Here is a 21,379-nt window from a genome sequence, read left to right on the forward strand (position 1 = left end):
TTAAAAAAAGATTTATTTTATATCTATGAGTACACTGTAGCTGTCTTCAGACACAGCAGAAAAGGGCATCAGACCCCATTACAGATGGTTGTGAGCCACCATGTGGTTGCTGGGAATTGAACTCAGGATCTCTGGAAGAACAGTCAGTGCTCTTAACCACTGAGCCATCTCTCCAGCCCCCAGGAGTAGTTTTATTTTTATGTACCTATAGTAAAATAATAGTATTAGTTTTCCCCTGGGCCCAAGACCCATCTAGTCTCAGGTTCTTGTTATCTTTAGCAGTGTGATGTATGGGTTCCATCTCAGAGTGGGCCTTATATCTAATCTAAAAAGTGGTTGGTTACTTTTATAACGTTTGTGCCACTGTTCACCAGTACATCTTGTAGGCAGAGTGCTGTTGTAAATTGTAGTGTTTATAGCTGGATGATATTGATGATGATATCATCATTGATGAAGTCATCATTGATGATGACTTCTCTTCTGGTAACTTGGAAAATGCCTGCCAGCATTTCGAATGCTAGTTACTAATAAAGCTTTTATTCAGGAACCAGTGTTATTTCTTCATGTGATATAAGTAAATGGTTTCTTCAGTGGTAGGGGATTACTGTCAAGTTATGGAGGGTAACCAATAGCCTTGGCTAGACTCCTTGGTCAGTGACTCAACAAGATACAACAAGGATAAATTCTATTCCTGGCACTGGAAGCTCTATTGGTGTCATAATGATTCTACGGTAGTAGGTTTCCATACAGCTTTTGAAAAGGCCTTTAGTATTAGTTTTCTCTCCTTTACATTGCCCTCCCAGTCCCTTCCCATTTCATCCTCCTATCCCAGTAGCTGTCTTCACGCACACCAGAAGAGGGCATCAGATCCCATTATAGATGGTTGTGAGTCACCATGTGGTTGCTGGGAATTGAACTCAGGACCCCTGGAAGAGCAGTCAGTGCTTTTAACTGCTGGGCCATCTCTCCAGCTGCCCTGTATCTCTCTATAAAGCTATGTTTATTAAGATCTTAATACTTTCCTTACACATGTATTTATTTCTTGTCTCCAAATGTTGAGATGTTGTTCACTTTTTTCTATGCAGTGCATGTTTGTTGTATGGTTTCTAAGTTACTAATGTTGTGATAAAATACATGAAATATTGAGTGGCTCTTAATCAATACAGAATTATTTTGTTCTGAAATAATCTTGGAGATGGTTAGTAGGACTTGCCTTGTGTTTCTGTGGGTTGAACATAGGACCTCACACATGCTGGGTAAGCATTCTTCCATTGAGCTACATTCCTGCCTTGAAACAGAAATTTTGATTAAGATAAATGGAAGGCTATATATGTTGAATCTAATATTTTCCTGTGGAATATTCTTTCTCAAACCATTGCCTTTTGTCTTATTTTAGTACAACCTTGCTGGCTTTTATCATGGAGTTGTTGAAGAACTCAATTGCTATGCAGGAGCAGATGCTCGCTTGTAAGGGGTTTTTGGTAATAGGTTATAGCCTTGAAAAGGTAAAGTATGATATATTTTATTATTCTTAATATTGATTTGCAAATCATGTAATTGTTTTTCTACGTGGTTAAGAAATGCTGTCTACAAGAGTGTCTACTTTGAGTATAGAAAATTACTTAAACTGTAGATTTTGTTTTACCTTTCTTCCTGTCTTCTGTTAAGGAAGTGTGGCAGTGAGCTTCATGCCATCTTTAACTTTGAGCATAGTTTGTGGACAAGTTCTTTTTTTGGTGTTGACAGCTTGTAATTTACTTACCTTCCTTTGAATTAGCAGTAACCTTTAAACTACTTTCCTCCCCACGCCCCCCACAGTCTTCCAAATCCCACGTCAGCAGAGCAGTGCTTGAACTTTGCCTTGCATTTTCAAAGTATTTGAGCAATCTGCAGAATGGGATGCCCCTCCTGAAACAACTGTGTGATCACATTCTTCTTAACCCTGCTGTATGGATCCACACTCCAGCCAAGGTAATGCGTGCTGATCTCCTTTCACTCTCTAAGTGTTTGTGTTTGAGAAAAGTGGCAGTCATTAGAGTTTTCTTTCTTCCTTCTTTCTATATATCGATGAGCAAAGTTTCAGTGGATAGCCAGTTTTGAATAAGCACATTTTTTTTTTTTGCTTTTTAGGAAAATGTTCCAGTCATTTATATACATATATACATCATACATACATACATACATACATATGTATACTAATTTTGGCTTCATTTTTCTGTATTAAATAAGGTTTTAGTTGAGAGGGCCTTTGTTTGGTAAGTATAAATCCAAGAGCAGTTCTATTCCATCGTTCCTAGACTCTATAGTTCTATAGCTCTGGTCTTCTGTAAGTGCACATGTGTATGTATATGTGCATGTGTCCCTCTCTTTCTTCTCTCCATTTCCTCCCATCTCCTCCTGTGCCTATTGTCTGCCTCTTTTGTGCATACTTCAGTCAGTATGATGAACTCTTGGGTTTCATTTTACAGCCAAAGCTGAAATACCACATTTCCTTTAAGGTATAATATAGTGGTCTCATTAAATGTTAATTTTAATATTAAGTAACAAAATTCTTAAGTGTTTGCCAAATAATTTTATAGTACTTTGACAACAAACTACTTATTCCTACATGAACATAAATGAATTTGTTACTACAGAGTTCGTGAACAAAGTCTTTAATACACTTATCTATTAGTTGTCCTAAAAGCTTAGTAGTATTAATATTAAATATAATTTGAAATAAAATTTTACCAAGTTGTATAATTATGTTCATCTGTATTTACAATTTTTCTTAGAAATGGTGTTATTTTAACCCCTGTTCCCATTTCCCCTCCCCCTTTGCCCACTTGCTGTGTCTATTATAGCACATACTTACTCTAATTGTCAGGAAAAAAAATGTCTGCAGACTTTCCCTTCTGGGGTCATAATATCTTATTTTGAGCCAGTCTTTTCAAATGGTAAAGAGAAACACAGCTGCCGACTGTGATTGCCATTTGGAAATAATCAGAGGAGGCAGCTGGAGGTTGTAGCTTTTTATCTTCAGGTTAAATTTGACCTCTTTCTCTTCTATGACCTTCAGTCTTATTTCTTTTCAAAGATTGTTTCAAGTTACTTTAAAAATTTTTTACTAGACATTTTTTTTTGTCTTACTAGCCAGCATATTTGTAAGGCTTTGTGTCTCTTTTGAAGTTGTCAAAAAGGGTCTTATTACATACCTACTCATAGAGGAGTGTTTTTTACTTTAAACTTAATCATATGACTTCTCTATGTCCTAATATTATCACAATTTATTTCTTTACACTCTTAACTAAATTTCCTTAATTTTTTTAGAATTTGTAATTGACTTGATATTAAATTAATATTCTCTGTCAACTCTTTGCTTGGTATATCTATAAAGACTTTTATTTACTCTTAGTTTATCATACAGTTATAGACGGATCCAGATTGTTTGACTGGCAGGTTGTGTAGCTTGCAGGCTGAGAGAAAGCTTTTCTAAAGAGCACACTAGGCTTACAGGGAATGTGTGAGCTTCTTTAGAGTCAAAGCGAACCCTCCTGTAGTTCCTGAAGTTAGAGTTGTAGCTGTGTGATCTAGCCTTTGCTTTGGGCAGAGAGTGAGGAGCTCCTTATAGTCGCACAGTTTCAGAGGTATTCTTGTAATGAACTTGAAGGCACTATCAGTTTTCTGATTTGCAGTGGTCTTTTGTTTACTCAGAAAGTATTTGTAGAATAACTACTTCATTCTGGGAAGTATGGGTAGAGTGGTGAGCAAGACAGGCTTGATTCTTGCACTCATGGATATTAGACATAGTGACAAAGATAGTTGCTGCATAGATGTGATTAGTATGTATGATTAGTGGATGAGGGAGGAAGGTTTGTTCTTAATTAGCACAGAGGTGTTTACTTTCATTTATCAATGTATATTGCTTTAAATCCAATATATTTTCCTTGTTATAATATCATTCTTAAAATTATCTGATTTTATCTCCCTTGTATTCACTTTATTATTTTATTTAAGAAATCTTGAACATTTTGTTGTTATTTTTGAGACAGAGTCTATCTCTGTAAGTCCTGGCTGGCCTAGTTCTCACTTTGTAGCCTGCCAGTCTAACTTAGGTTAAGATCCTCTTGCCTTTGTCTCCCAAGTTTTGGGATTACAGGTTTGCATCACCACACTGGTCTTCCTTTATATTTCAAACATGACATTCTCATCATATCCTTTTCTCAGACTTTAGTTTTCTGTTATTTTCAGAGTGAGGTAATCTCACAGCTAGCTTCAAGCCTTTCTGCCAGTTCTAGGTTTTGTAATGTAGAAATTCAGATATCCTTAGTAAGTTGGCAGGTACCATAAGGATTCACTAGAGAGTGGTTTCCCAGTCTTGGCTGCTGGCTGAATCAGTTGGGGAAAGTTTTTAAAAACAAAAATCTAAAGCAGAATATTATTCCATCTACTGCTGATTTTGATTTGAATAGTGTGGGGTATCACTAAGGCTTCATAAAGTTTTAAGAAAATGTTTTCTAGGTTTTTTAATGCACAGGTAGGTTTGGAAAGTGATTGTTCCAGATCTGTGATACAGTTTTTTCAGCTACTGTTTTTCTTGTTGGAAATTTCCTTTCCTTTTGTCTGCCTGCACTGCTACTTGGTCTTCAAAGCCTTGCTTTATGTTTCTTGATTGATGAGGTTCTTCCTACAGATATACTGTATCTAACCATAGTTTCTCTGGCTACTGCATTATGTTTTGTGTCATTACCTTTTGTTGTGGTTGTGTCCTTGAGGTGCTGGTGATTGAGCCCAGTCTTTTGCACATGCTGTGCAAGTGTTCTGCTGCTCAGTGTCCCCAGCCCTGCCATGGCCTGTTTGTGTCTCAGTGTCTGCTTTTATGGCTTGAGTTTTTTGTATAATTTTCATCTCCTTAATTATATTTTAGTGTGAGGAATGGCATATGTGTCATTATAATCCTCAATCCAGTGCTAAGTATATGGGTACATGTAAATATTTTTGACCTGAAATAAAGTGCTTAAGAATTTGAAGTATAAGAAGTATTGCTTTAGTGACAGGTTGGGGCTACCCATTTTAACAGCAGTAAATATATCAAAAACATTTTGATGCAGCAAAGTATCTGAAATGTCAGCATATTTCTGATTTTTTTTCTGTATTCCAGTTGTCTTCTAAACTTCAGTTTAATCCAATTAAACATTATCATTTTTTTAAAAAACATATCTACTATTCAGATTACTAATTAAATCTTAAATTGGTTATTTATAGGATATCTAAGAGGTATGTACTTAATACTTGCTTATTGAAAAAATTCCCAAGCAACAACAAGTCTCAGCACAGGGTTGAAAATGAAAATCCCTAGTGTTCAGGAAGGTAATGTAAATGTTTAGTTGCAAATGCATGGAAGTAATTTAGTCTGAGGGGAGATTATAGATGCTGGGCATACAGTTTGTTCAGTTTTTAAAATATATATACCCACTAGGCAGAATATGGGAAGTTCATGGTTTGGCGTGAGAGTAGAATAGGAGTAGCCCTGATTTTCTCTTGCTGTAAGAACTTGAGGATAGCTGTTGCTGAGGCTTAGAATCATGATCTCATTGAAACCGTATGGGGATGAAATGTGCTGTGGTGGGATAGCACTTACACTCTCCTGTTCTTACATACAACAAGAGCTTTTCTGTAAAGTAAATATAGACGTAAGAACTTGAGGATAGCTGTTGCTGAGGCTTAGAATCATGATCTCATTGAAACTGTATGGGGATGAAATGTGCTGTGGTGGGGTAGCACTTACACTCTCCTGTTCTTACATACAACAAGAGCTTTTCTGTGAAGTAAATATAGACAAGTGTACATTTTTATGTATTTAGTATTTTTAGCCATACCAGCGTTTTAAAAAATATTTGTGTGTGCATGTATCTAAGTGTGTGCATGTTGATGTGGGAATGTGGTGCCATGTGCTATGGGACCCATGTGGCAGTTAGAGGATATCCTCCAAAGTAAGTTCTTATTCTTCACAGACTTTGAAACAGGATCTCTTGCTGCTTACCACAGCCTATGCCTGCTGGCTTGCAAGTGTCTAGGGTTCTCTTATCTGTGCCTCCATCTCCATCTCTGTGTGGGAATTGAGATTACAGAAATACGCTACTGTGTGTGTGGTTTTATATTGGTTCTGGGATCCAAATGGAGTTCCTCACACTTACTTGACAATTGCTTTACCCAACAAGGAACTGATCTCCCCTCTCCTGGCTTCTGCTTTTCTGTAGAATACAGAAAGCATCTCTATGTACAAATCAATTATTTAAGGCCAAACCTGGTGGTATTTACCATTAGTTCTTAAATTTCAGCATCTTGGAGACAGAGGCAGGTGAATTCCTGTGAGTTTGAGGCCAACCTGGTCTATATACTGAGTTCTAGACTAGCCAGGGTTACATAGTTAGATCCTGTCTCAAACAAACAAACAAACAAACAAGTCCACACACCCATTCACCCAGAAAAGCACACAAAACAAAACAGTTGCTTAAAGCATAAAATTTATTATAAAGATACAGATGCTAATGAAAATTTGGTGGTTGCTGAATGGGAATAAATGAATTATTTTCATGGGCTAATATAACAAAAAGTGATATATTTGGGGATACTTACTTTATAAGGAGTACATTTGCATGCTTGTGTATTTTGATGTCTGATATGATGTCATCAAGCTCAGCATCTTACTCTTTGGAATAAATATAGTCCAAATATAGTTGCCTATGCGATGGGTACCAATGAGCTTCTTTGCCTGTGTTCTTCCCTTTGGTTTTGTAGGTTCAGTTGATGCTTTATACTTACCTATCCACTGAATTCATTGGCACAGTCAACATCTATAATACTATCCGGAGAGTTGGGACAGTGCTGCTCATCATGCACACACTGAAGTACTACTACTGGGCAGTGAATCCTCAGGACCGAAGTGGAATCACCCCCAAGGGATTAGGTATAATTCTGCTTTCTGAATGCTATGTTGGTTACATGGTAAAACAGGATATAAAGGAAACCGACAATTCAAGTTTTTTCATTTTAATTTATGTGATTAAGTGTTTTGCCTGCACATATATCTGTGTATTGCATATGTGGCTAGTGCCCTCAGAGGCCAGAAGAGGGTATCAGATCCCTTGCAAGTGAAGTAGAAGGTTGAGAGCTACTGTGTAGGTTCTGGGAGTCAAACCTGGATCCTCTGATAAAGTGTTCTTAACTTCAGAACCATTTCTACAGCCCCTGGTTGATCAAAATATATTAGTTTGTTGTAAAATGCTGTTGCCAGCATTGTGTTATTGTTGTAGAAGAATGTAACTGTTTTAAAACTAGTTGTTTGGGAAGCAATATGATCAGGCTAACACATTGCCTCTGAGAAAAACAAATGGTTGCTTACTGGTATTGGTGAGTTAGTCACAGCGAGAATCATTGAAAATGGTGCTTTATGGAGATGGAGGCTTCATAGAAATGTAGGTTTCTGTGTATAATAAAGATGTAATGAAATTTTAAAATTTCAGTAATTGTTTGCTTTCATAATCAGGAAAGGGAATAGTATTACAAGGGTAATATTCTCTGAACATGGGGAAAGTTCATGGAAGGTCAAAGTAAAACTTTTCAAGTTTTATAAAACATCAAACTGGCTTGTGTTGAAAGAAAGCTGATCAACTGATTCTAAGTGGCGATCTCCGGTGTAACTGGTGCAGGTGTTCGAAGATGCTCACAGTGATTTTGTCTCTACATAGACTAGCTCTTCTGTGTCAGACGTTTTCTGGAATTCCCTCCCTTTGCATTATTTAGCAGCCATTCTGCTTTTGAGTCCTCCTATCTGTGAAGAGCAGCTTCCTGTATCAGGTATTTTCAAGTCTCTTTTGGTCTCTGTGTTGCTCCTTGGCTTGGGTTGATTCTATGCCCGAGTCTATGGCATCATTGTGCTGATGAACCACACTTGGAGGTGCCTAACACACAGTCTGAGATGAGCATATGTCCCTTTGATAGCATTTAAAGACTTCATAATAGAAGTAGATGCTCAGGAGCCAGAAAACCATGTCTTTTCATTATTGTCAAAGGCTTTGACTATTCAGTGACTTATAAAGATAGGTCTTGTACTTTTATGCTACTTTACCTTCAAAATAAACTCTTTATTCTCTGAGAATAATGCATCAACATCCGAGAAAGCTGCAAAGACACAACTCATACCATGTGTTTAAGCCAACAAGCATGTGGCACTTGCAGATCTAGGCCACAACTTTCTGATGGAGATTTCATGGTGGTGTAGGACTTTCATGTACAAGTTGATTGCTAGTTTCATGTCCTGATCTTCATTTTATAAGTAACTAGTGACTTCAGTAGTCTCACAGGTCAGCTAAGGGAGCTGGACACATTTTGTGGTTCTTGTCTGTTTAGCTTGTTATTTGTCTAGGAATTATCATGTGGAACACATTTTACACAATTTTCTTCCTATTTTAATTGATCTGTTCAAGGTCATGGTGGTCTTGTGCTTTGGTGGTCTGTGCAATAGCTGTAAATAGTGATTAGTGAGGGAAACTGTTGAATTAATTTATGAAGCAAATAGGTCTCTAACTTGAGGTCTTGAAACAATAGTTATTTGGTTTCAGAGGTTTTGTACTTTGGAATTAGATGCTTGAGACATGAAAATTGACTTAATATGAGCCATGTGTGACCAAGAACTTGCCCAAGTACTGGAGATGTCAGAGGTAGTCAGCAGAATGTTTCTCTTGTTCATTAACAGTCTTTTGTGGTGAAGCATTCTTTCTGTAAGAGCTTTAAAGGAACAGCAGTGAAAACATTGTTTCATACCCAGTTTGCATAATAACATTTTACTGCCCAAAGATTAGATCTTTCTTTATTTTTTAAAGTTTTTTGGTAATTTTTTGTTATCTTAGTAACAAGTGCTTTCAGAATAAAATATAATATTATTATCAAGTATAATTTTTATCACCATGTTTGTTTTGAAATCCTTTCACCTCTTTTAAGTATGAACTTTTAAAAATTATTTTGCCAACATTTTATATGTATATGATGTATTATAATCATACTCATTCCACATCAGCATCTCCTTTTCCCTCCACCCCTGCTGACCTGGCTCTTCCCAGCCAGTCTCTCTCCTGCTTTTCTGCCTTATGTCTGCAGGAATACGAAGGCCGTGCCATGTCCAGCAAGCAATAAGATCTAGTTTGTGCTTTTGGAGCATTGCATATAAAACTTAATATGAGAGCAAATGCTTGTTTTTTTCAACAGGCATAAAAGAGGAAGTCACTCTTTAGAAGATTGGTGTGTGTGTGTGTGTGTGTCCCTGTGAACGTGTGTGTGTTTTGAGATGGTCTCACTGTGCAACTTTGGGTAGCCTAGAACTTAATCTGTAGACCATGCTGGTTTCAAACTCAGAGATTCTGCTTCTGTTTCTGAGTGCTGGGTTTAAAATGTGTCTCTATGCTCAGCTCTATGTTTCTCTTAAGCAAATGGAAAATCTCTTGGAAATGAAAGCTTTGTATTTTAGTTAGCTTTGAGATCTTTGAAAAACTAATTGTGTATGTCTTTAAAGATGGACCAAGACCCAATCAGAAAGAAATACTTTCTCTTCGAGCATTCTTACTGATGTTCATTAAGCAATTAGTGATGAAGGTGAGTTTGATTCTTCCCCTACCCCATGCATGTCATAGCTGATAATTTTATATAAAATATGGCCTATGCTTGCTTATTCTTTGCCATTAAAACAAGACAGAAAGTTTGTTGTGAGGTTTTTAATTTTTTTATACTCTGTTTTTCATTCTTGTTACTCTTGGGTATATATAAATTACAGTAGAATTGGTGTTTGGCAATTTAAATATGTATTATATAAGTTTCCACAAGAATTTAAGAGTATTTGTCTTTTCATTTAGCAAACATTTAGAGTCCCTGTTTAACACTAGGTTCTGTTCTTGCCTGTGTGCTACAGTAGCCAACAAAGCACTGACAGACTTTCATTTTCAGGGTCCTTATACCTGGCATTCAGTCTTGGAAAAGCAGAATTTTTGTATAAATATGCTACAAAGATTTATCAGCCCTTAGAAATGATCAGTTTTTATGCTTTTTAAATTATAAGCAAAATAAAATTTAATATTTTAAAAAAGAGCATTTTGATTTTAGAAAATGCCACTTTAGATTTTTTATTAATTAATTTATTTACTTTACAGCCCAATATGCAGCCCCCATCTCCTCTCAGTCCCCCTTTCCCACAGCTCCTCCTCCATCCCCCTCTTCTCTGGGCTATATGAGATTTTGTCTTAAAAGAGACAAAAGAAAGAAATAATATATTTTGTCTATACTTTACATTTTTTTCCAATATCTTTTTTCTTGTTCCTTTCCTTTTCTTTTTCTAAGACAGAGTCTCATATAGCCCAGGCTGGGCTTGAACTCAGTGTGTAATTTCAGGACGGTCTTACTGATTCTCTTGCTTTTGCCTCCTAGCTTCTACGATTACTGGCTTGTGCAGATTTTCCCTCCAGTTTATTCTGTATTCTTTAAGCTGTGGTACCTACTAACTGTCATATTAGGTTTGGCAAGAGACTTGCCCTTTGACTTCTGTATAGTCTTCATACTATATGTCCTTTGTGCTTCCTCACAATTTTATTTTAAATGTAGAGTTTTGTGTTACTTTTTAGATTTCTAGCAGCTGATTAAGTTGACTAAACCTATGTATGGGTTTTGATTGTAAAATGATTTTTATGTGTAAGGCTAAGATACATGTATTATGTTTTTGAAGGACTCTGGAGTAAAGGAAGATGAACTACAGGCCATTCTTAATTACCTGCTGACTATGCATGAGGTAATACTTGAATGTCTGATTTGTGGATTTCATTTTTTTAAGCTGCATTAGGGATGTTTTTTAGAAGTAAAAACATCAAGGAAATATTTATTAATTGTATCACTGTCATGGAGAATAAATGTCTATTTGATGTTAACAAATCCTCATTTTAATGATTTTATTGTTAGAGTATGTTTCTGTGAAGCATCTTAAAAGATTTTCAGAAGTTGCTAAAATTAGGTTTTATTTGGTTTATAAAGTACACTAAAGAAAATTGTTACAAACTAGTATAACAATGAGAAAAGTAGACTTGAAAATGGCTAAAAATGATTGGATTTAAATCCATAACACATTCTTCTTACTAATTTTTGCATGCATATTTTGTTAAACAAGACATTTGTAGTGGAATTTAAAATTGCTTATTTGAAAATTAAATGGGCTCAGATATTTTTTTTCCTTAACTGTCTGTCTGTCTGTCTGTCATGTGTTTTGCTGACATATGTCTATGATTTGTGTGTGCCTATGAAGGCCAGAAGAGGGCGTGAGATCCCTGGGTGCTGGTTTTGAGCTGAGGACAACAAAAACTGTTCAGTTATGTCAGTTGCACATTTTTGTAGTGCATGCTGCAGTGATATTGTGATACAGTGTAACACAAAAACCAGTTTACCTCTCTAATTAAAAAATCTCTGACTATTTTACGTATATACTTTGAACTGTATATTTATATAATTGTAAGTAAATATTTTACTTATAATTAAAATATTTAAAAAATACTATTTTTTTTCAAAAACTGCTATATTGTAGATTTAGTTACTTGTTTAAAGGTGAAATTTACATTGTTTCATAAGTATTCAGTATCCAAAGAGTTGATTTTTCTTCATTTTATTTTTAATTTTCTAAATAATTCTAGGACGACAATCTAATGGATGTCTTACAGTTGCTTGTTGCATTAATGGCAGAGCATCCTAACTCCATGATTCCTGCTTTTGACCAAAGGAACGGATTACGGTAAGAGTTAGCATTTGCAGAGTTCTAGTTAGATTTAATATAAAGCATTACTTTGTAAATACTAGATTCTTAAATATGAGACATTATTTGATTATAGGTCTATAGAAGGAAATAATTTAAGATTTTAAACTTGCTGGGCAGTGATGGCGCACGCCTTTAATCCCAGCACTTGGGAGGCAGAGGCAGGCAGATTTCTGAGTTCGAGGCCAGCCTGGTCTACAGAGTGAGTTCCAGGATAGCCAGGACTACACAGAGAAACCCTGTCTTGTAAAAAACAAAAAAAAAAAAAAAAACAAAAAAAAAAAAGAAAAAAAAAGATTTTAAACTCATTAAAATAGATTATTTTATGATTTTTTGTGAATGAGTCTTAAGTTCTGATTTTTTTATGAATATACTTATTATTATTATTAATTGTACTTAGTCTGTTTTTACAGTGTAGTCATTATTCCCCTCACAGTCTGCCCTTGGACAGTTCCTCATTTTATTGCTCTCCCTCCTACACTAACCCCCCACCCCCCAAGGCCTTCCCACTCACTGGAGCCTCAAGTCTTTTGAGGGTTAGGTGCATCTTTTCTCATTGAGGCCAGACCAGGCAGTCCTCTGCTGTATGTATGTGGGGAAGCCTTGAACCAGCTAGTATATGCTGCCTGGTTAGTGGCTCAGTGTCTGAGACATCTCAGGGGTTCAGGTTAGCTGAGACTTCTGGTTTTCCTGTGGGGTCGCCCTCCTCCACAACTTTCTTTCAGCTTTTTTCTAATTCAGCCACAGGGGTCACCCACTTCGGTTTATTGGTTGTATGTAAGTATCTGCTTCTGTCTCAGTCAGCTGCTTGTTGGGCCTCTCAGAGGGCAGCCATGCTAGGCTCCTGTCTGTAAGCACACCATAGCAGTAGTAATAGTGTCAGGCCTTGGAGCCTCCCCTTAATATGGATCCAGTCACTGGACCTCCTTTTCCTCAGTCTCTTCTACATTTTTGTCCCTGCACTTCTTTTAGACAGGAACAATTCTGAGTCAGAGTTTTTGACTATGGGATGGCAACCCCAATGCCCTTTCTTTCTACTGGAGGTGAGCTCTACAAGTTCCCTCTCCCCACTGGAATTTCATCAGGGTCCCTCCCTTTGAGTCCTGAGCATCTCTCACCTCCCAGATCCCTGGTGCATTCTAGAGGGTCCTCCTACCTCCTACCTCCCGAGGTTGCTGTTTCTGTTCATTTTGTGGACCCTCAGGACTTAACTCCTGTTTCCCCCACGTAACCCCCCAAATACCTTATCATGTTCTCCTTTTCCACTTCTTGTCTCCTCCCCCACCCATGCATGAATATATTATTAAATGCAGCAGTTTACCTAGGAAGATTCCTCTTTTTTTGTTTTGTTTTAAATTCTTTAGAAGGGCAGATTAGACTGATCTTAAATTTGCTGTGGTCCTTTTGTCCTTGTCTCTCCAGTGCTGGGATTAAAGGTATGTACCATCTGTTTGGCCCTATCTTATTTTTTAAGTAATCATAAAATTCTAGTTTTTATCTTTGTTGTTAATATTTATGTAGAAAAGAATGCTATAATAAACAATTGACATTTTATTTTGAGTGTTTGTTCATTTATCAGAAGGCTTTCAGTGTTCTTTTAAGATTAAATTAATTTTAGTTTTGAGAATTTATTGTAAAATTTATCATTTTAGTTGTGGTTTTAAGTCTATTTTACTTTTGGAATTATTTAATTAAACATTTTTATTATTTTTTCTTGTTTCAGTATGCATTTTATTATTTAAATATGTCTTTAACATTTTTATGCTTGTATAAAATTTATTTTAATTACTCTCATCTCCCATTTTTGTTTGTCTCCGTCTCCCTAAAAATTTTATTCCCACATTCTTATCTTCTTGGTTTGAAACTTACTGGGCCATCTCTGTAACCACAGGTGTGCAGCTATGCATTGGATTTTGGTTGGGTTCACAAGTGGGTTTAACCTGAAGACAGTGACTATCTCACTCCCAGAAAATTTCAATAGCCAGTAGTTTAGCAGGGAGGGTTAGGGGTCATAAGCCCTTCCCCATCCATAACTGATTGTTGACAGTGTCATATTGGGTCCTAAGCATAGAAAGGAACCTGCTGTGGTGGGTTCAAGACTGTAACATCAGTGTTGGACCCAGAAGATGGCATTTTCCAACCCTTCTCTCTGTCTTCCAACTCTGAAGGTTTTTCTGCCCTCTTCTTTAATGTTCCCTTGAACTTTTGAGTGTGTGGTGTAAGCATCTTGTTTATATACTCAGCAGTCACTTATTCTCAGCATCTTGAGCAGCCATGAGTCATTGAATTTACAACCACTCACTGCAGAGAGGGGCATTGTCTATTGGTATAAGAATAGGTGCCTAAAAGGCAGTTTGGTGCTATGTCAGTTTTAAGTATTAAGTTCCCCACTAGGGCCTATGCCTTTCTTAGCCATATATCTCCAGTTAAGTTTACAGTCCATAAATGGGTTTTCTTCCTATGTAGCTCAAACTTTATGGTGATCCTCTGCCTCAGCTTCCTAAGTACTGGGGTTGCAGGCATGACCCACCACACCTAATAATCAATTAATTTAAAAAACTAAAATGTATTATTTGTATGTCTTTTCTGATAATCACATATTACTGGTTCATTCCTTCATTTTTCATGGTAATAATAATTTTTTATAAGTTTAAATATATGCTACCTTTATTTTTTCTTTTTCTTTTTTACTAGATATTTTCTTTATTTACATTTCAAATGTTATCCTCTTTCCTGGTTTCCCCTCTAAAACCCCCCTATCTCATTTCTCATCACCCTGTTTCTATGAGGGTGTTCCCCCACTGACCCACGCACCCACTCCCGCTTCCCTATCCTGGATTACCTTACACTGGGGCATCAAGCCTTCACAGGATCAAGGGCCTCTCCTCCCACTGATATCCAACAAGGCCATCCTCTGCTACATATGTGGCTGGAGCCACGGGTCCCTCCATGTGTATTCTTTGGTTGCTGGTTTAGTCCTTGGGAGCTCTTGGGGGGGGGGTCTGGTTGGTTCATATTGTTTTTCCTCCTATGGGGCTGCAAACCCCTTCAGCTCCTTTAGTCCTTTCTCTAACTCCTTCATTGGGGACCCCTCACTCAGTCCAATGGTTGGCTGCAAGCATCTACCTCTGTATTTGTCAGGCTCTGGCAGTGCCTCTCAGGAGACAGCTATATCAGGCTCCTGTCAGCAAGTACTTCTTGGCATCCACAATAGTCTTGGTTTGGTAACTGTATATGGGATGGATCCCCAGGTAGGACAGTCTCTGGATGGCCTTTCCTTCAGTCTCTGCTCCACATATTGTCTCTGTATCTCCTCCTGTGGGTATTTTATTTCCCCTTCTAAGAGGGACCGAAGTATCCACACTTTGATCTTCTTCCTTCTTGAGCTTCATGTTGTCTGTGAATTGTATCTTGGGTGTTCCAAGCTTTTGGGCTAATATCCACTATGCTACCTTTAGACAGTGTTTTAAGCCAGGTTTATACAGAAGATACATGTATATGTCTTGAGATGTACTTGAGGTTTTTTTTGAATTTTAATTAATTCTGATTTGTTTTCACTAAAAGGATCTATAGACTAAAATAAATGAATGTTAGATGACAGAAATATAGTAAATTTTATATAGAAATATAGTAAATATAGATGTATAGTAAATTTGCTTATATGTTACTTGACATAAGTTTGTGATACTAACCTTGAAAATTACATTTAGACTAGTTTGTTCTTAATTTTTATTTCTTCAGCGTAATCTATAAACTCCTGGCATCGAAGAGTGAAGGAATCCGAGTGCAGGCACTCAAGGCACTGGGCTACTTTTTAAAGCATCTGGCCCCCAAGTAAGTACGCATGAGATCTAAAATCACCTACTGACTATTATTTATTTAAAGCTTTTGAATCATGTTTCTGTTATGTCATTCCTTTAGTTACTTTTTTTTTATTGTTGTTGTTGTGGTGCTGATTACTTAGTTTTTATTCATAATTTTCCTTATGAGTTTAATGCCATTATTACACATTTTAAAGATAAAACTGGACAAGATAATTTAAATTCTGATATGAAAAATACTTAAGTTATTTATGTGTTGGGTTTTTATGAGAATTAGTGTAAATTCATTGAAGACTTGATTTTGGTGAACTGAATCATCCTGTATATTATCTGTGTCATTTTCCTTGATTGATAGAGTGACCTTAATGTCACAACCATCATATTCTCTCTGTTGCTAATTCACAGTTTATTTCAGAACTTTAGATTTTGGAGATAGAACAAACTGGTTGTGGTAAGCTGCAGTCTTTCTGATCCCAGGTGCCACCTGCATGTGAAGTTTATTATATCACAGACACATTATTATTTGAATACCTGTGACTGTTTTCACTGTAGAAAGGCAATGATGAGATGTGACAGAGACCATGTGAGCCACAAGATTTTAAGTATTTAATATATAGAAAAGTTTGCTGATCCCAGGGTAGAATTAAAGAACGCGATTTCTAGTTTTAAAGTTTATGCCTGGAATGTTAATTTTAATGCACATATTTCTATAGTGTTCAGTTTCTTAAATTATGTACATTTCTTTTTTTTCCCTTCCAGTTGTGATTCTGAGGCATCAATGTGCCTTAGAGGATTGTTCCAGTAGTGCATAGCCCAGTGCTGGCAGATAGCAGCACTGATAATGCTCTGAAGAATTTAGTTCAAGTTTCATTCTGCCCATCTCTTTTGCATCTTGGACTTTGGCTATGCTTATATTGTGGTTAGCATTGAAGGTTCTGGGTTGAAAAATGTGATAGTAATTGAGTTGGACTTTACAATCACACAAAACAACCCAGTTGTATTCACTTTATTTAGTTGTAAACCCCAAAACTGTATTTTGTGATTTCTTTCATGTTATTTTAGGAGAAAAGCTGAAGTCATGCTTGGGCATGGATTGTTCTCGCTGCTAGCTGAGAGACTCATGCTTCAGACAAATCTAATCACAATGACCATGTATAATGTTCTGTTCGAGGTAAGAATGTAGTTAGAAAATTACTCATTAATTTATTAGTAAGGTGTCTGTATAATAGTCAGTATTTAAATAAAACAAGATCATTTGTTTTATAATGTACCACTTTTAAATTATTTACATAAAGGCAATATAGCTGCATTTTAGAAGTTTATTAATTATGAATTACTAAGTAATCTTGTTATCCTTATTTTGTGTTTATTCCATTGTGTTGACTTTGATACTCATTTTATAATGATATCATAATTTTATACTGAAGTAAATATCATGGTATTAAAGACATTTATGTGTTTGGACAACTTAGCATTGAAATTATATGGCTACATTATAAGTTTTATTTTTAAGACAGCATCTCATTCTGAAGCTCAGGCTGTTTCAGAATCTAGCTCTGTCATTAAGACTGGCTGTCAAGTCTTGGGAGTCCTTTTGCCTCAGTGTCCCTAGAGCTGAGATCACAGGGTGAGGCCCACGCCCAGCTGCACACACTGAGCTTTAAGTACTGTGCTTTGACTTCCTTAAGAGTCGCTCATCCATCTCTTGGGCTAACATAGCTTGTTGTTTCCTTTTGCAGATTCTTATAGAACAGATCTGTACTCAGGTGATACACAAACAGCATCCAGATCCTGATTCTACAGTAAAAATACAAAACCCTCGTATGTATTTCACATACTTTAAAATTACTTTTTTTCTCCTTTAAAAATAAAGTCTCTATGAAAAACCAAAAGTTAATACTGAAGTGAGTAAGTCTTTCATTAAGGAATGTATCATAATAGTTTTACTTATGTCTTTATTGAATGTTACACCAATTGGTGTTGTTACTTGGCTTATATAAATGTTTTAAATTTTATTCATATGATCTTGGTTTAGTTTTTTTGGAAAAGTTTTTATTATGTTATTTAGTGAAGTTAGGGTGAATTACATAAACAATGGTGGGCACTTTTTATTTTAAATTACTGCCAGTATAGGAATGCCAAGTTTGATATGGGACACAGTCTTATTTAACTTAGAATTCTATATACTGAACATGTTCATTTCTTATTTTATTTTTAAGACCGTGTCATCAGAGTAACTAAAGGATTTTTAATTGCAAGTACTTTTTGTAAGGGGAGGAGTTCTAAAATTCAGTTCCCTGCTGCGCTGCTTCTGTATAGTGTGCCGCATCAGAGCACTTTAAAAAAAAAAAAAAAGAACTTTTTTATTTTTATTTATTTATTTACTTACTTACTTACTTATTTATTTTTGAGACAGGGTTTCTCTGTGTAGCCCTGGCTATCGTGAAACTAGCTCTGTAGACTAGGCTGCCCCTCAGAGATCTCCTTGCCTCTGCCTCCCCAGTGCTGGGATTAAAGGCGTGCATCACTACCGCCCACCCATCATATCAGTTTTAAAAGCAGGAAACTTCAAAGTTCAGTTTCCTCTGTTTTCTAAGACATATGATAGTTTTTTTTAGTTTTTAGAATAGTTTATCAACTTAGAACATGCTGCTGTAACACAGTAGCTAAGACTGGATAATTTAAAAGAATAGAATTTGCCTTTTTTCAAATTTTTTGCTCATAAGTCTAAGCTTCTATTTGTTCCTTTGTTTGTTCTGGTGAGGACTGCTCTGCCCACTGAGGAAGACAGAACAAGTAAGCTGAAAGCTGCCCTGGAGCCCTAAAAGAATAGCCTTCCTCTCATTAATTGGAGAGACCTCATTATTTTGAACGGTCCCACCTCTTAACTTTGTCATGTGGGTCACACCTGCATTTTGGAGAGGACCCACTCAATCCATACAGTTTGACCTTTTAATGCCTAACCACTGGCTCAGGAAAGGTAGGCAGTATAGTGTGGTGTTCGAGATACAGCTCACTTGGGCCTTAACTGACTGCTCTATCAGAGGGCTCAGCTTTGAAGACAGTACATAGTGCCTACATTCCACCACAGAGATCCTTCAGCACGGTTGAATGTGTTTTTATTTTTTCTCATAGTTTTAACATTTTATTTCATAAAGGAAAGGCTGTATATATACAATAAATTTAATTTCAGAGTGAGAATTAATCTTAAGATTTTGAATATGGTGGGAATTTTTGTTTTTACGTTCAACTTCACTCTTTGGCAGGGACTAAATATTTTGTTGATGTATTGTTTGGTCTGCATAAACTAACTGGCTGGGGTTTAGCTCAGAGGTAGAGCACTTGCTTCATCATGTCACAGCCATTTTTTGGAGAGGAGAGACAATCAGCGTGACATTAAGTCATTGCCTTATATATAAGTTTTTTTCTAACAAATATTGGTTCCTTTCTATAAATTTAAATATTCTTTAAAATAAGTTTTAAGTTAGCATGTTTTCCCCAAGTTTTACAAAAATTTTTAGTAGACATTTATAAAGGAAAGCTCAAGAAATTATTTATATTAATCTACCTTCATGAATTTTTTGTTGTGTTTGGTTTTTACTTATTTATGAACTGTCTTACAGAGATACTGAAAGTAATTGCAACCCTACTTCGAAATTCTCCCCAGTGCCCAGAGAGCATGGAGGTTCGCCGAGCGTTTCTTTCTGACATGATTAAACTTTTTAATAACAGTAGAGAAAACAGGAGGTAAGCTGGAGCAGAAAGCATTTATTTACAGTATTCATGTCGACTTTTGGATGATTCCAGTTTGTCTTAGAAAAAAAATCCGTTTTCTAAGTGTGAATAAATAACACACAAGAGCTAGAATTTTTATTACTACATTGTTAAAACTGTTTTGGATATATTATAGATAAAGATGGCTTGGGTCCAACCCCCTGCCCCACATTGAGACAGGCCTTCTGTGTGTAGCCCTACCTGTCCTAGAACTCCTTCTGTAGACCAGGCTGTCCTGGAACTTAGAGATCAACCTGTTTTTGTCTTGTGAGTGCTGTGATTAAAGGCATGTACTACCAGGCCTGGCCTGGTTTGTCCTTCCTCCCTTCCTCCCTTCCTCAATTCATCCATATCATGCCCCACCCCTGCTTTTTACAGACCTTTAGTCTTTAGAATTCTCTGGTGATTTTATATTTTGTAGTAATTCAATATTTTTTTTAAAAATTGTTTTCAGGAGCTTGCTGCAGTGCTCTGTGTGGCAAGAATGGATGCTTTCTCTCTGCTACTTTAATCCTAAGAATTCAGATGAGCAAAAGATAACAGAAATGGTATATGCCATATTCAGAATTTTGCTTTACCATGCAGTCAAATATGAGTGGGGTGGCTGGCGAGTGTGGGTAGACACCTTATCCATCACACATTCGAAGGTAAGTTGCTTTATGAAAGTGTATGCTGTTTTAAGTAACTGTAACTTTGAATTTTATTTATGTAAAATGTTAATATGCTTGAAATAAAGGAAAAAGGCAAGTTATTCTCTCAAAATATAGTGAAGTAAAAACCAAAATGCATTAAAAAATATTCCTTACTTATATATATATGAAACAGTTATTTTCAAGTGTAAGTATCATATGTATTTAAGTAAAATTGAACATCATGTCAAAATATATAGAAATTAAGATATTTATGTGTGCCATACTCAGATTTTTTTCTGAATTTTTATTGGTGTTAGAAAGTTTTGAACACAAGGTGGCGCACCATGTTCAAAGATGGGAAGTTTTTGTTTTTGTTTTTTGTTTTCCTCTTGTAAATAACATAAAGTTGAATAAAAAGAAACGTTCTGGCTCATATTTGCACTTTGCTCAGGTTTAAATCGGAAAAAAAATTGGTTTCTAAGAAAATACTCACCTATTTTCCTGTTTTTAACACAGTGTTTGATGTAACCTAGGATTGCCATAGACTTAGTCATTTAGTCAAGAGTGACCTGGAACGTGTGATCTTCCTGCCTCTACCTCCTAAGTTTGAGTGGTAGCTTATATCACTTCTTCCAGCCTGTTCTTTGCTTTTTTAGCTTTAAAAAATTATAATGAAATATTAGAGATGCTGAAGGATAAAAAAAAGCAAGGTGCCTAATACTTAGCATTTATGAAATTAAATACCCCTTTTCAAATGTTTTGTCTATATTCTTCATATCTTCTTTATGCTCTTACTGAAGTATATACCTTTATATAAGTTTTTAGTTTTTTGTTTAGCTAGTTCAAGTTACTGAGCCCAGTGCAGTCTGTATGCTAGGCATTCTCTCTGTTCTTGAGTCATAATGTCAAACCTTTACATCTCTTAATAATAAGTACTGTTCTTTTCTATATTTAAACTTAGAGTTAACACTAGCATATTAAATGGCTTTTTGCAAATCATTGTTTATACACTGTTGTTTAGATTCATTCATATGTACTCCTGTACTGTGTTCATTTTCTCATTTATTTTGTCTTCCATGCCTCAACTTGACTTTTCTACCAGTTGATAAGCAAATTATGTGTATTTGAGAGTTTGTGTAAATTCTTAGAGCTGTAATATGTAATACTTTGTAGGATAATGTAATTTCCCCCCCTCAAATTAGTGCATATATTTATATCGTTACTGGCATTTATCTTTAAGTTCTTATTGTTTCATACCACCTCATTATGTCGTCCGTTATTTAAAATACACTAAAGTTTTGATTGATATATCATAACAATCCAAATTTTTG

General features: G+C 36.0%; 1 protein-coding gene across 5 annotated transcripts in view; it reads left to right on the plus strand.

Annotated features, from left to right (window-relative positions):
- The window catches only part of Lrba (LPS responsive beige-like anchor protein), a 542,935-nt gene that overhangs the window by 82,292 nt on the left and 439,264 nt on the right, over positions 1–21,379 (plus strand). For all 5 annotated transcript variants that reach the window (XM_076932608.1, XM_076932607.1, XM_076932609.1 and 2 more), the window contains exons 12-22: positions 1,397–1,505; positions 1,819–1,971; positions 6,781–6,949; positions 9,551–9,630; positions 10,751–10,813; positions 11,703–11,800; positions 15,563–15,655; positions 16,705–16,813; positions 17,382–17,463; positions 19,266–19,389; positions 19,871–20,063. In XM_076932608.1, the coding sequence (XP_076788723.1) occupies positions 1,397–1,505; positions 1,819–1,971; positions 6,781–6,949; positions 9,551–9,630; positions 10,751–10,813; positions 11,703–11,800; positions 15,563–15,655; positions 16,705–16,813; positions 17,382–17,463; positions 19,266–19,389; positions 19,871–20,063 (1,273 nt within the window). The remainder of the gene's footprint in view (positions 1–1,396; positions 1,506–1,818; positions 1,972–6,780; positions 6,950–9,550; positions 9,631–10,750; positions 10,814–11,702; positions 11,801–15,562; positions 15,656–16,704; positions 16,814–17,381; positions 17,464–19,265; positions 19,390–19,870; positions 20,064–21,379) is intronic.

Source organism: Arvicanthis niloticus, chromosome 4 (assembly GCF_011762505.2).
Source record: "Arvicanthis niloticus isolate mArvNil1 chromosome 4, mArvNil1.pat.X, whole genome shotgun sequence".
NCBI classification, from domain to species: domain Eukaryota; kingdom Metazoa; phylum Chordata; class Mammalia; order Rodentia; family Muridae; genus Arvicanthis; species Arvicanthis niloticus.